General features: G+C 50.8%; 1 protein-coding gene across 1 annotated transcript in view; it reads right to left on the reverse strand.

The window, feature by feature from the left end:
• The window catches only part of kcnh2b (potassium voltage-gated channel, subfamily H (eag-related), member 2b), a 61,831-nt gene extending 49,141 nt beyond the window's left edge, over window positions 1-12,690 (reverse strand). The window contains exons 1-2 of the mRNA XM_080306441.1: window positions 12,314-12,690; window positions 12,011-12,173 (exon numbers count right to left, since the gene is read on the reverse strand). Of these exons, the coding sequence (XP_080162567.1) occupies window positions 12,011-12,173; window positions 12,314-12,690 (540 nt within the window). The remainder of the gene's footprint in view (window positions 1-12,010; window positions 12,174-12,313) is intronic.
• Window positions 12,691-13,338: the final 648 nt, after the last annotated feature.

Below are 13,338 nucleotides of genomic sequence, written 5' to 3' on the forward strand. Positions count from 1 at the left end.
AATACATTTAAAATGAACCTTTCTAAACGTGCATTACCGTATTTTCACGACCATAAGGCGCACTTAAAAGTCTTAGATTTTCTTCAAAAAGTATGGCGCGCCCTATAGCGCAGTGCGCCCTGTGTGTTGTAAGGAGGACGTAGTAGAGAACACCATGAGAACGCTAAAGGGTGAAGTGCGTGCGTTGACTTTATCGCACATACCTGTCTAAAAGGACAGGTATGTGCATTATGCGGAACATCGTTGTTTTAACAACCCTGAAAATGGCAAAGAGACACGCTTACGAAGCACAGTTTAAACTGAAGGCCATCAGCTATGTGGAGGAACATGGAAATCGAGCAGCGGCGAGAGAATTTAAGATTAACGAATCGATGGTTCGCAAATGGAGGAAGCTAGAAAACAAGCTCCGGCAGGTCAAGAAAACGCAGCTGAGTTTCCGCGGACATAAGGCGAGGTGGCCCGAGTTGGAGGAAAGACTCGAGCGGTGGATCATCGAGCAAAGAACGAGCGGGAGAAGCGTTTCGACGGTCACCATTCGGCTAAAAGCAGTTTCACTTTCACTTTTTATGAAACGGTGCCATTTTTCCATCCGGACCAGGACTACGGTAGCGCAGCAACTTCCAGCGGATTATAAGGAAAAGCTGGCCATCTTCCGCTCCTACTGCAGCAAACACATCGGCGACAAAAACATCCAGCCCAGCCACATCACAAACATGGACGAGGTCCCGCTCACTTTTGACATCCCGGTGAGTCACACTGTGGAGAAGAAGGGGACCAGCACGGTAGCGATACGCACAACGGGGTATGAAAAGTCGTCTTTTACTGTTGTGCTAATGGACAGAAACTGCCGCCTATGGGGATTTTTAAGCGAAAGACTTTGCCTAAAGAGAAGTTTCCAGCAGGAATCATCATTAAGGGACATGAAAAGGGCTGGATGGATGAGGAAATGATGAAAGAGTGGCTGAGGGAGGTGTATGTAAGGAGACCAGGTGGTTTTTTCCACGCATCACCATCGCTCTTAATCTGTGACTCTATGCGTGCCCATCTCACAGCCGATGTGAAAAAACTAGTGAAACAAATGAACTGTGAGCTTGCTGTCATTCCGGGAGGCCTGACAAAGGAACAACAACCGCTGGACATCGGTGTGAACCGCCCGTTCAAAGTAAGGCTGCGAGCGGCCTGGGAGCGATGGATGACCGGTGGAGACCACAGTTTCACCAAGAGTGGAAGGCAGCGCCGGGCGAGTTACGCCACAATTTGCCAATGGATTGTAGATGCTTGGGCTAACATGTCTGCTGGCACTGTTGTTCGAGCTTTCGCAAAAGCCGGCATCATTTCCGAGGAGCCGCACGGCACGGAAAGTGACTCTGACGGTGAAGACAGTGAACCTGGCATGTTTGATGGAGATTTAGCGCAGCTTTTCAATTCAGACACAGAGGATGAGGACTTCGATGGGTTTGATTGATGATAAAAATGTGAGTACCAAACTTTGTTTTGCTCCTGCTTTATTTTTAAATACGCACACTTGTATGCTTGTGTGTTGTTGATGATGACGATTACCGGTAATAAAAATGTGAGTAAGGTACCGAACTCAGGTTTGCTGCCGCTTTATTTTTAAATACGCATACGGTATTTGTATGCGCCCTATGATCCAGTGCGCCTTATGTGTGTGTTAAATACAGTAATGGCACACATAACTGAGACTGCGCCTTTTAGTACAGTGCGTCTTATGGTCGTGAAAATACGGTACTGTATGTAAGGATCAATGAGACTGTCTCCTCTAAAATGTCATTAAATGACCAGAACTGTAGGTCATTTTGCACCGCTGGCATCATGAAGCACTCACAGTTTGATCTTCTATTTTATTCATTTAATAAAATGCAAGGATGCATCAACGTCTCGCATTCTTGCAGACTGTTACTTGCAGCTGTGATGAACAATTGGAGTCATTCCCTGATTTGATGATTCACTAATCGTTCAAGACTCCTCAGGATGTTTGTGTTCAGCGTGCATATACATATCAAAAGACAAAAAGCAGGAAGTACTCTTCACGGTGGCAGCTGTTAGTGGGTGGGATATATCGGGGAGCGAGTGAACATTTAGTCCTCAGAGTTGACGTGTTAGAAACAAGAAAAATGGTCAAGTCAGAGGATTTCAGCGAGTTTGACACAGGCCATGTTGCCATGGCTAGAAGACGACAGGCCCCGTGATGCTTGTGGGGAATAAAGCCTGGATGGTGTGGTCCAGTCCAGCAGACAGGCTACTGTAGCTCAGATTGCTGAAAAGGTTAATGATGGTTCTGCTAGGAAGGTGTCAGAGCAAATGCATTACAGTTGGCTAGCTGCAGACCGGTCAGGGTGTCCATGATGACCCCTGTCCACTGCAGAAAGCACCAACAGTAGGCTCGTGAGCTACTGGACCACAGAGCAATGGAAGAAGGAGCCCTGGTCTGACGATTCAGACCAAGCCACTGCTCACCAGGGGAACCTCTGACACCAGGATGCACTATGGGAAGAAGGCAAGGCAGTGTGATGCTTCGGACCATGTCCTGCCGGGAAACCTTGGTTCCTGCCATCTAAGCATTGTTGCAGACCATGTACACCCTCTCATGGAAACAGTATTCCCTGACGGCTGTGGCCTTTTCCAGCAGGATCATTTACCTTAAATGCAAACATGATTCAGGAATGGTTTGAGGAGCACAAATTTGAGGTGCTGACTCCAAATTCCCCAGATCTCCGTCCAATCGAGCATCTGTGGAATGTGCTGGACAAACAGCTCCGATCCATGGAGACCCCACCTCACAACTTACAGGATTTAAAGGATCTGTTGCTAACATCTTGGTGCAGATACTACTGCAGGGGTCGAGCTCAGGGCCACGGCCTCCAGCATGATGTTAGGTGGTCATAATGTTATGCCTGATGAGCGTATGTCACGTTTGTCGTGTTGTATCTGTGCAATCAAAAAGGGCTCCCACCATGGACGAGTGTCTCATCAGAGGTCTATCATAAGGAAACCTTGGATTATTCCATCCATTTAACATCTATCTAAGCAACCTGCATGTCTGCAGGTGTGCATGTATGTATTTATACCCATATAGTGTGAGTATGATTTGAATGGTATGAGGGCATCTGTGTGTGTTTGATATCTGCCTGCTGACAGGTTGGCTTCCTTCTTGACCTTTTTCTCTCCAGCTTTGACATTTCCCACTAAGACATAACAAAGGAGTAGATTTCTTCAGCCTCAATCTTTCTCCCTCCTTCTTCCTCCTCCTCTTTCTAACTGCAGCCTTTTGCAACAAAATTCATCAACACCATCAGCTCTTAGGTTTGTTGCTGCCTCTCCCTCGGATATCTTTGTTTCTCTCTTTCTCTCCCCGTATCTCCTTCATCGTCTCATTTTTGTCTCTCTTTTTACCCTTTGTCTTGATCTTTCTCAGCCTCCCTTCCTGCCTCCCCTTCTATTCGTCTTCAGCTCCCTCTGCCTCAGAAGGGACTTGAAATATAAATGCTGCAATGAAACAGCCACACAAGCAACTGCTGTGGGGTTGCTGACATATGCTCTGCACACACACAAACGCACAAGCCTTTAGTGTTAATCTATGACACAAGGAGACTTCAGAGTGTACTCTGAGCTTAGGTTTTTAATCTCTCGACTGTGTGTGTGTCTGTTTGAGAATCTGCTTTTATCTACAGCTATTCAAACTACAGATATGGGGAGGGGGGTGTCCAGAAACTGCAGTTTGACAAGAACCCATGCCATGAGGGGATTTAGTCGGAGTTGAGGAAAGCAGAAATCCACAAGAGACACCCCACCTCCCCTCCAAACCCCCACCGCCTTCTGGGAGACATTGTTGCCATATTAGCCAGGTTTGCAGGAATTCAAAATAATAAATAAACAAATGGCGAGCTTGATATTGTGTTCACAAAAGACGAAATATCCAACAGTGACTGCAGCGCACACGTTGTGCAGTAGTGATGAGTCTTCATGTGCCTTTAAAGGGAGCTGCATGTGATCTGAGGATGCCAGCTAGCATTAGATTCAAACTATGCAATCAGGCCACTCGAACAAAAGATGCTAGTGCGTGAAGCCACAAAAGCACATACTGGAAGACCTGTGCTATAGTCCATGTAAGTTTATACATCTAGTATAAAGCTTATTACAGGACATCATCTTTGGACATCACATGCTCTTCTGTTCTTACTATTGAAAGTTTTGCGTATTCTCAGAAATATGAATCCAAATAGAACAATTACAGATGGAGAAAGAGCTTGGGTGGAGGTGGGCTGTTAAAGAGGCCCAGCATACCCTGTATGAGATGTGTCAGCTGATGTGGGCTGGCTGAGGGATCCTTGAACTGTGCAGAATTTTTCATGCTTGCTGGTAGTTTGATTAACTTGATATCAGCAGTGTGATATCAGCGAGGCCTCCTTTATCTTTCATCCTGGCCTTCTCCATTATGTGTGCACGAAGCATTTGATTTGTGTCTGTTATGGCTGCAGAGGAAACCTCGATGGGCGTTTGCCCATCAAATACACGTTCCTGCACTTACCCGGAGGAAAAATGTGAGTTGTATACTTGTATGACTTTCTTGCACACTTCTCATGTCAGCAGAAAGGGAAATTTGACACACAGCTAAAGTTCGATGTGATAACAATAACAAAACACTAATCTAGTTTTTCAGTCTTTGCTCTTCTCTGTTCCCTGCTTGTAGGGTACTTTAGAGAATATAGACTACAGAACATAGCGCCTGCTGGATTATGAGACACTGACTTTAAAGTGACCTTGTTTGCCGTCATCCCACCAAGAGGTCAAAGAGCGAAGCAGGGCTGGCGATGCACAAAGTTTCGGTCCACTGCTCTGCATGGATGGATGGGCTCGCTGTCTACATTAGCGCTGCTCGAGCCAGCAGTTGTGTGTTGGAGGACCACAACTGTTCTGCATATGCACAGCTATCACACTGAATCACCGAGTGTGTGTGAAGACCCGAGCTCACATGTTCACAGCAAAAAGATCACCCGTTCACGCATGTTCACACACACACAGAAATCGGCGCGTGTGAGGGTGCTTGCGTGGACGTAGTCGAGTGTTTACTGTTTCCACTGAGAGAGTATACACTGTAGTCTGCTGTAGTATCAAGAGAAAAACGGATCACCTGTGATGTAATTTTCAGCACGAGCAGCTGCGCTGAGGCACGTTTGGTCCTGTGGGATCGTCCCTTTGTCTCATAGCCCATTACTTCACTAATCACTACCCTCATCCATAGATTATTATCCAAGTCAGTGATATTCCAGAAACACCTTCAAACACAGATTCACATATTTATCCAGCACACAGTGTGGATGCAGGAATACGTGTGACGGGGAAAACCCACCCTTCTGAAAGACTACAAGCAGGTGATGCACTGCTATGTATGAGTTAATGCTTCAAACTGAATAAAGCAGGTGGGGAAATATTTTGAGCTACATTAAAATCTGCTTATCTAATTTTGTGCCTGTGTGGTTTTTGTAGAACAGCACGGTTACAGTAGCAGACACGTGGATGTGTCTCACGCTGTTACTGAAGCAGAATCGAGTTCTTTGTATGTGTCCGATAAATAGTCTGGATGCTTTCATCTTAAAAAGTAGCAGAGCAAGTAAAGCAGCGAATGACAGTTTGTGCTTAATAAGCCCTCTCATCGCTCCATGAGCACAAACCGTCTGTTTGTGAGTGGCAGCCAATCAGAAGAAAGTGATGGCAGTCTTAAAGGCACAGGTCTGATGTCTGGACTGAACTGAGAGGCTGCACAGTGGCCCAGTATAAGATCATTACTAATTATTTTGAACCAGAATAAAAACAGTGCAGGGCTTCGGTCCTACATCCTGAGTTTTGGACTTTCAGGTTTGATTTCTTGTTGATGATTTAACAATTAGAATGATGTTGAAGTTGTTTGTGTTTGCAGGGACTGTTTCACCTTCTCTGTGTTTCTTGTCTCGGTGTTCTTTGCTTTATATTGAGTTCTGCTTCCTGTATCTCGTTATTCCTGATTTGTTCTGGCGTGTTTCCTCCTAGTCTCGTCTTGTTGTCTGCCCTTGTCTTTGTGTTGTCCCTCTCACCTGTGTGTCCTCTGCGTGACTCCTGGACTTCTGGATGTTTGGATTCCCTGGTGTTTTGAAATTAGTTTATTACTCAGTAAAATCAGCATTAAAGGCTCACTTTATGTCCTGCTCCTTTGTCCCGAGTCTCCAACCGCTAGCTGCACAGCTAAACCTGACATACAGAGCTGTAAATGAGCAAAATAGGTCCCCTTTAAATAGGAGGACTTGACCTAAGTGACTGACACTGATACTGATGATTCTTCTAATATTTCCAGGCCTGCTCTTGACTTGGCATTTCAGGTGTTTTCAAGTTGCATCAATGTAAAGCACAGGCAGCCTCCCAAAGCTTAAATAAGCCAAACTCTTCATTGTGATATATTAACATCAGGATAACTCTGCTGTATTTATCATTGGTCTGACTGCTTTTAATTTATCCAGGGAACATAAACTGTGCTTTTGGCGAGCTGTGAACATCGATCTTAAACTAAGCAGGTCTGTGTGGCGGCAGTTAGTTTAACAAAATCACGAGCCGGTGTGCTTTGAATGTGGCAGCGGGATGAGTCATCTTAGTGTTGAGAAATCTACTTCACAGTTTCAGAACTACAGAGAACTAATAGAGACTGTTTCATGTTTCACACACACACCAACCACAACATTAGACTCGGTGACGACGACACTGATCGTCTCATTACAGTAAAACGTGCCGCCAACTTGCTTATACGTGTCACACCCACTGAAACATAGTTTCTCCACGACCCCATTAGAATGAGATTCCTTGATACCAGAGACCTTCTGAGAAAAGACCATGCAAAGAACATGAGGGAAACGGGAGCACCGACTTGGACAACAAGCTCCCCGGCTAGTAATCAGATCAGACATAAGAGAAGTGCCGGAACAAGCCCGATCAACCCACAGTATCCTAAAGGTCAGCTGCCAGTGTCCTGGTGCCACACACCACAGGATATATCCCAGATTCCCATGCCCTGATCGGTCAGACCTGTTTTCGAGACAGGAGGACCATATTAAGCAAACTGCCGTGTTGATGTTCGATATACTGCATCTTTTGACACAGACCAACTAATGTTTACCAGTGTACCCAGGACAAATATCTATGCTGGGATCACATTTTAGGAATTCTGAAAAACATTTCAATAAAGAGAGAGAGCGAGCAGGGTGGATTCAAACCTCATCCTGTCATCAGCTCACAGAGACAAACCTGCTGGTGCGATCAATCATCTGGTTGAAGGTAGCTGAGCTCCAGGCAGAGCCCCCCACACCCCAAAAACAAAAGAGTAGAATATAGATTTACAAGACTGCAATATTCAAATGATTCTTCCTCGTGGGAAATTGGTGCATTTCCTCATCCCAGCGATGCCCAGAATCACTTCCTTCCTCCTCCTCTCCTCCGCCATCCTCTTCCTCTCACTTCTCACCAAAAAATACATCTCCCCCACCGTTGGGTGACAGGGGTGGGGGTGCACATTAAGCCTGGCTGGGATTAAGCTTGGCTGAGCCATGCTGAGCCGAGCCAAGAAAAACACACAGAGGAGATATGAGTGTGATTTTTCCCCCTGATGCTTTGCTCGTCATTTTCAACACCTCCACTTTGGTGAAGGCTAAGCTCCTCACATGCACACGCACAACTCGAAAATACAAAAACATGTGTGGGAACAAAACGAACAAAATGCTCAAGCAGGCAACAAACACCAACAGACGCCTGCTTGTTGTTCTCCAGCGGATCTCCAGGATTTTGAAAGGCAACACTGGATTGTGGGATTGTCCAGTGTGCGAGACGCACTTCAGATGAGTATAGCGGCTCTTTGCTTCAGGCATGTTGTACAGTACAACATTACAGCGTGTGAGAGTAAAGGAGCGCCACACTTGCACTTCTTGCTTCCTGCCTCCATCTTCCCATCGCCTTCATTCTGCCTCAGAGATCAAGCTTCGCTTTTTCTTATTTGTGGGAAGAATTTCAATAGTAGTTTCATGTAGTGGTTAATATCAGCAGTATTTGACACTCACTGCACCTCCTGTTTCTATTCGGTCGTAAAGTCTGACGTCACTAGCCGTGTCTGGGTCTAAACTCCGCTGCAGGTCCATATATCAAACGATCACTGTGGCATTACTGAGAGTTAAAAACTGTCTAAAGTCTTTCATCTTTAATAAAATGATCAGCGTTCTGCTCTACCAGGTGTAACAATTGAGTTTAACATCCATGAAAACGGAATTTATGACATTTAACGGAGTTAGAAGTTAGCAGGGAGTTAGCTCGCTAGCTTCTATCTAAATACAATATAGCATGTCCTGACTGCGGGGTTTTGGAAACAAATTAAAACGTACAGCTCTGTTATCACTTCCAACATAAATGAAGACTGAAAACTAAACAGCAGTGACGTTTGTAGGGTTACTGAAGTTTGGCTAGCTGGTATATAATGATGTGCTACGTGACCGCTAGCGACACAGCTATGTTAGCATAATATAAACAAGCTAACTTTTTTTCCACTCGATAAAAGTTAACGTGAGTGTTCTCGGTGGTCAGGAACAAATGTAATCGCATGGCAGGATGCTGTAAAAGGACCAAATGTCATGAATCGCCGTGCGGCAGGCAGGAGTAGGACCCAAAATGCAGGACTCACAGGCACGAGGGGATGAACTCAAAACTCAGCTTTATTTTCCGGCAGAACCAAATATACAAACTAAAACTAAACTGGGAAACCAAACTAAGAACTCACAGAGAGACACAGGGAGATCCACACACGGCATGAGGGACGACGTCACGCTGAACAGAGGGAGACGTAGACAGAAATACACAGAGGGTTAACGAGGGGAGTGGGAACACACGGGGAACACAGGTGACACTGATAACCATAACGAGACAGGGCGGGGTGAACTGAACACTGACGGGAGAGGTGAAACAGGGAGCACAGAGGTTCAGACAGGAGGAGAGAGAGCACGAGTAGAACACCAACATAACAGGCAGGGGAGACACGGAATAAACACGAAGGGGGACGAGGGCTCATAAATACATAGAGGGGCACACAGGGAGACATGAAGGGCAAGGGATCAAAACTAGAAGCCATAGAATAAATCACACAAGTACAATAATACGAAAATCACAAAGAACTAAAAACGCTGGGTCAGGAGACCCAGGACCGTGACAGTACCCCCCCCCTCAAGGGCTGGCTCCAGACAGCCCAAACACAGAAAAACAAAACCAAACAGAAAACAACCCAGGGCGGGCGGCGGGGGCCCAGGACGGAGGGCTCGGAACAGAAAACAAAGAGCATAGAAAACACCGGAGCCCAAGAAAACAACCCAAAACACAGAGCAGTTCAGGGGGCCGACCGTGCGGAAGGCAACGGCGGAGACGCGGAAACAGTTCAGGAGGCCGACCGCGCGGAAGGCAGCGGCGGCGGCGACGACGGAGCAGTTCAGGAGGCCGACCGCGCGGAAGGCAGCGGCGGCGGCGACGACGGAGCAGTTCAGGAGGCCGACCGCGCGGAAGGCAGCGGCGGCGGCGACGACGGAGCAGTTCAGGAGGCCGACCGCGCGGAAGGCAGCGGCGGCGGCGACGACGGAGCAGTTCAGGAGGCCGACCGCGCGGAAGGCAGCGGCGGCCCTCCAGTCCCAGGCGTGCCGGCCATGGCCCGGTGGGCGCAGGGCCAGACGAGGCGGCAGGAGCGGAGGCTGGACCAGACGAGGCGGCAGAAGCGGAGGCTGGACCAGACGAGGCGGCAGAAGCGGAGGCTGGACCAGACGAGGCGGCAGAAGCGGAGGCTGGACCAGACGAGGCGGCTGATGAGGAGGCTGGACCAGACGAGGCGGCTGATGAGGAGGCTGGACCAGACGAGGCGGCTGATGAGGATGCTGGACCAGACGAGGCGGCTGATGAGGATGCTGGACCAGACGAGGCGGCTAATGAGGATGCTGGACCAGACGAGGCGGCTGATGAGGATGCTGGACCAGACGAGGCGGCTGATGAGGATGCTGGACCAGACGAGGCGGCTGATGAGGATGCTGGACCAGACGAGGCGGCTGATGAGGATGCTGGAGCAGACGAAGCAGCTGATGAGGATGCTGGAGCAGACGAAGCAGCTGATGAGGATGCTGGAGCAGACGAAGCAGCTGATGAGGATGCTGGAGCAGACGAAGGCTCTGATGAGGAGGCTGCGGCAGACGAAGGCTCTGATGAGGAGGCTGCGGCAGACGAAGGCTCTGATGAGGAGGCTGCGGCAGACGAAGGCTCTGATGAGGAGGCTGCGGCAGACGAAGGCTCTGATGAGGAGGCTGCAGCAGACGAAGACTCGGAGGCCGGGCCAGGCGAGGTTGCAGAGGCTGAGGCCGGGCCAGGCGAGGTTGCAGAGGCTGAGGCCGGGCCAGGCGAGGTTGCAGAGGCTGAGGCCGGGCCAGGCGAGGTTGCAGAGGCTGAGGCCGGGCCAGGCGAGGTTGCAGTGGCTGAGGCCGGGCCAGGCGAGGTTGCAGAGGCTGAGGCCGGGCCAGGCGAGGTTTCAGTGGCTGAGGCCGGGCCAGGCGAGGTTGCAGAGGCTGAGGCCGGGCCAGGCGAGGTTGCAGAGGCTGAGGCCGGGCCAGGCGAGGTTGCAGAGGCTGAGGCCGGGCCAGGCGTAGCAGAATCACAGGCGGATGTAGCCGGGCCAGGTGATGACGAGGCGGTCGCAGATGGCGGCTGGACAGGCTCCTCGGGCCCTCTAGCTGATGCGGCGTGAGGCTGGACGGGCTCCTCGGGCCCTCCAGCTGATGCGGCGTGAGGCTGAACGGGCCCCTCGGGCCCTCCAGCGGAGACAGGAGGCTGAACGGGCCCCTCGGACCCTCCAGCGGAGACAGGAGGCTGAACGGGCCCCTCGGACCCTCCAGCGGAGACAGGAGGCTGAACGGGCCCCTCGGACCCCCCAGCGGAGACAGGAGGCTGAACGGGCCCCTCGGACCCCCCAGCGGAGACAGGAGGCTGAACGGGCCCCTCGGACCCCCCAGCGGAGACAGGAGGCTGAACGGGCCCCTCGGACCCTCCAGCGGAGACAGGAGGCTGAACGGGCCTCTCGGACCCTCCAGCGGAGACGAGGAGGTGCTGGCCGGGCTCACTGGAACCCCCAGCGGACGAGGTAGATGGCGGCGTGGGAGCCACGGAGTCCTGGATGAGCTCATCCGAGCTTCCAGCAGGAGCCGATGTAGAGCCAGAGAGGATTGGGACCCCGGGCTCAATGTTAAGCTGGCTAGAAAACCGCACTGCTACGGGGAACTGGGCCAAAGGTTCAGGTGCGAGCTGAGCTGCTGGACACACGGGGACCTGAGCTGCTGGACACACGGGGACCTGAGCTGCTGGACACACGGGGACCTGAGCTGCTGGACACACGGGGACCTGAGCTGCTAACGGTGGAGAAGTAAATGACTGCACAGGGGACTGAACTGATGTCTGTAGTAACGGTGGTGGTGAGAGTGGAGTCGGTGGTGGAGTTAATGACTTCACAGGGGAATGAACTAGAGGTAGTGACGGTTGTGGTGCTGGTGGTTGAGTGGGTGACTGTGCTAAAGGAGGCTGCACTGGGGACACTGGAGACTGTACTGGGGAAAGCAGGGCTGCAGGAGGCTGCACTGGGGACACTGGAGGCTGCACTGGGGACACTGGAGGCTGCACTGGGGACACTGGAGGCTGCACTGGGGACACTGGAGGCTGCACCGGGGACACTGGAGGCTGCACCGGGGACACTGGAGACTGCACCGGGGACACTGGAGACTGCACCGGGGACACTGGAGACTGCACTGGGGGAAGCAGAGCTGCAGGTGACTGCGCTAGAGACTGCAGTGATGGTTGTAGTGGAGGTGTGACGGGTGGAGGAGTGGCTGAAGTGGCTGCGGGTCGGGCGGCTAGTGGCTCAGCTACAGAGCATATTAACGGCAGGGCTATGGGTTGAATGACTGACTGAGTAGCAGCCTGAGTGGCTGGGTGTAGTGACGGTTGTGGTGGAAGAGAAACAGGTGGTAGTGTGGATGATGGAGCTAAGGGCGACTGAGTGGCAGACCGAACTGATGACTGAAGCGATGGTAGAGGTGAAAATGGAGCTTGTGGTGGAGTTAATGGCTGAGCTAGCGGGGACACAGGAGACTGAGCTGCGGGTGGCGGCGAGGGAGCTAACTGAGCTGCGGGTGGCGGCGAGGGAGCTAACTGAGCTGCGGGTGGCGGCGAGGGAGCTAACTGAGCTGCGGGTGGCGGCGAGGGAGCTAACGGAGCTTCTGGCAGCACAGAAGGTGAATTAGAAGGCCGAATGTCCGGCTGTGGGGTGGCGCGTCGGCGGCGTGAATGCCGTTTCTTTTTTGATGATGGCTCTGACGGGCCGAGCGGCTCCACATCCGGCCCTTCAGGCAGGTGGGTAGTAGCAGCTGGGGGATGAAGGTGGAGCTCGTTGCGGATTAAATCCTGTTCGAGTGGGTGGAGCGCACTGAGTAGCCAGGGAAGACCAGAGAACAAGCGCTGTAGCTTGGTTTCCACAGCACGGCGAAATTCCTTCCCCTCATGTTCGAGCCACAGATGCAGGAGTCTTTCCACGGAGTAGATTATGTCCAGACGCAGTTCTTCTGGTGGGTTGAGTGCTGCTGGGTCCATATCTGGTGACGTCGTACTGTCATGAATCGCCGTGCGGCAGGCAGGAGTAGGACCCAAAATGCAGGACTCACAGGCACGAGGGGATGAACTCAAAACTCAGCTTTATTTTCCGGCAGAACCAAATATACAAACTAAAACTAAACTGGGAAACCAAACTAAGAACTCACAGAGAGACACAGGGAGATCCACACACGGCATGAGGGACGACGTCACGCTGAACAGAGGGAGACGTAGACAGAAATACACAGAGGGTTAACGAGGGGAGTGGGAACACACGGGGAACACAGGTGACACTGATAACCATAACGAGACAGGGCGGGGTGAACTGAACACTGACGGGAGAGGTGAAACAGGGAGCACAGAGGTTCAGACAGGAGGAGAGAGAGCACGAGTAGAACACCAACATAACAGGCAGGGGAGACACGGAATAAACACGAAGGGGGACGAGGGCTCATAAATACATAGAGGGGCACACAGGGAGACATGAAGGGCAAGGGATCAAAACTAGAAGCCATAGAATAAATCACACAAGTACAATAATACGAAAATCACAAAGAACTAAAAACGCTGGGTCAGGAGACCCAGGACCGTGACACCAAACTTCAGCCAGGAGAACAACTGAGATCATCCATCCACAATATGAGGTTA

This window comes from Astatotilapia calliptera, chromosome 9 (assembly GCF_964374335.1).
Source record: "Astatotilapia calliptera chromosome 9, fAstCal68.1, whole genome shotgun sequence".
Classification (NCBI taxonomy): domain Eukaryota; kingdom Metazoa; phylum Chordata; class Actinopteri; order Cichliformes; family Cichlidae; genus Astatotilapia; species Astatotilapia calliptera.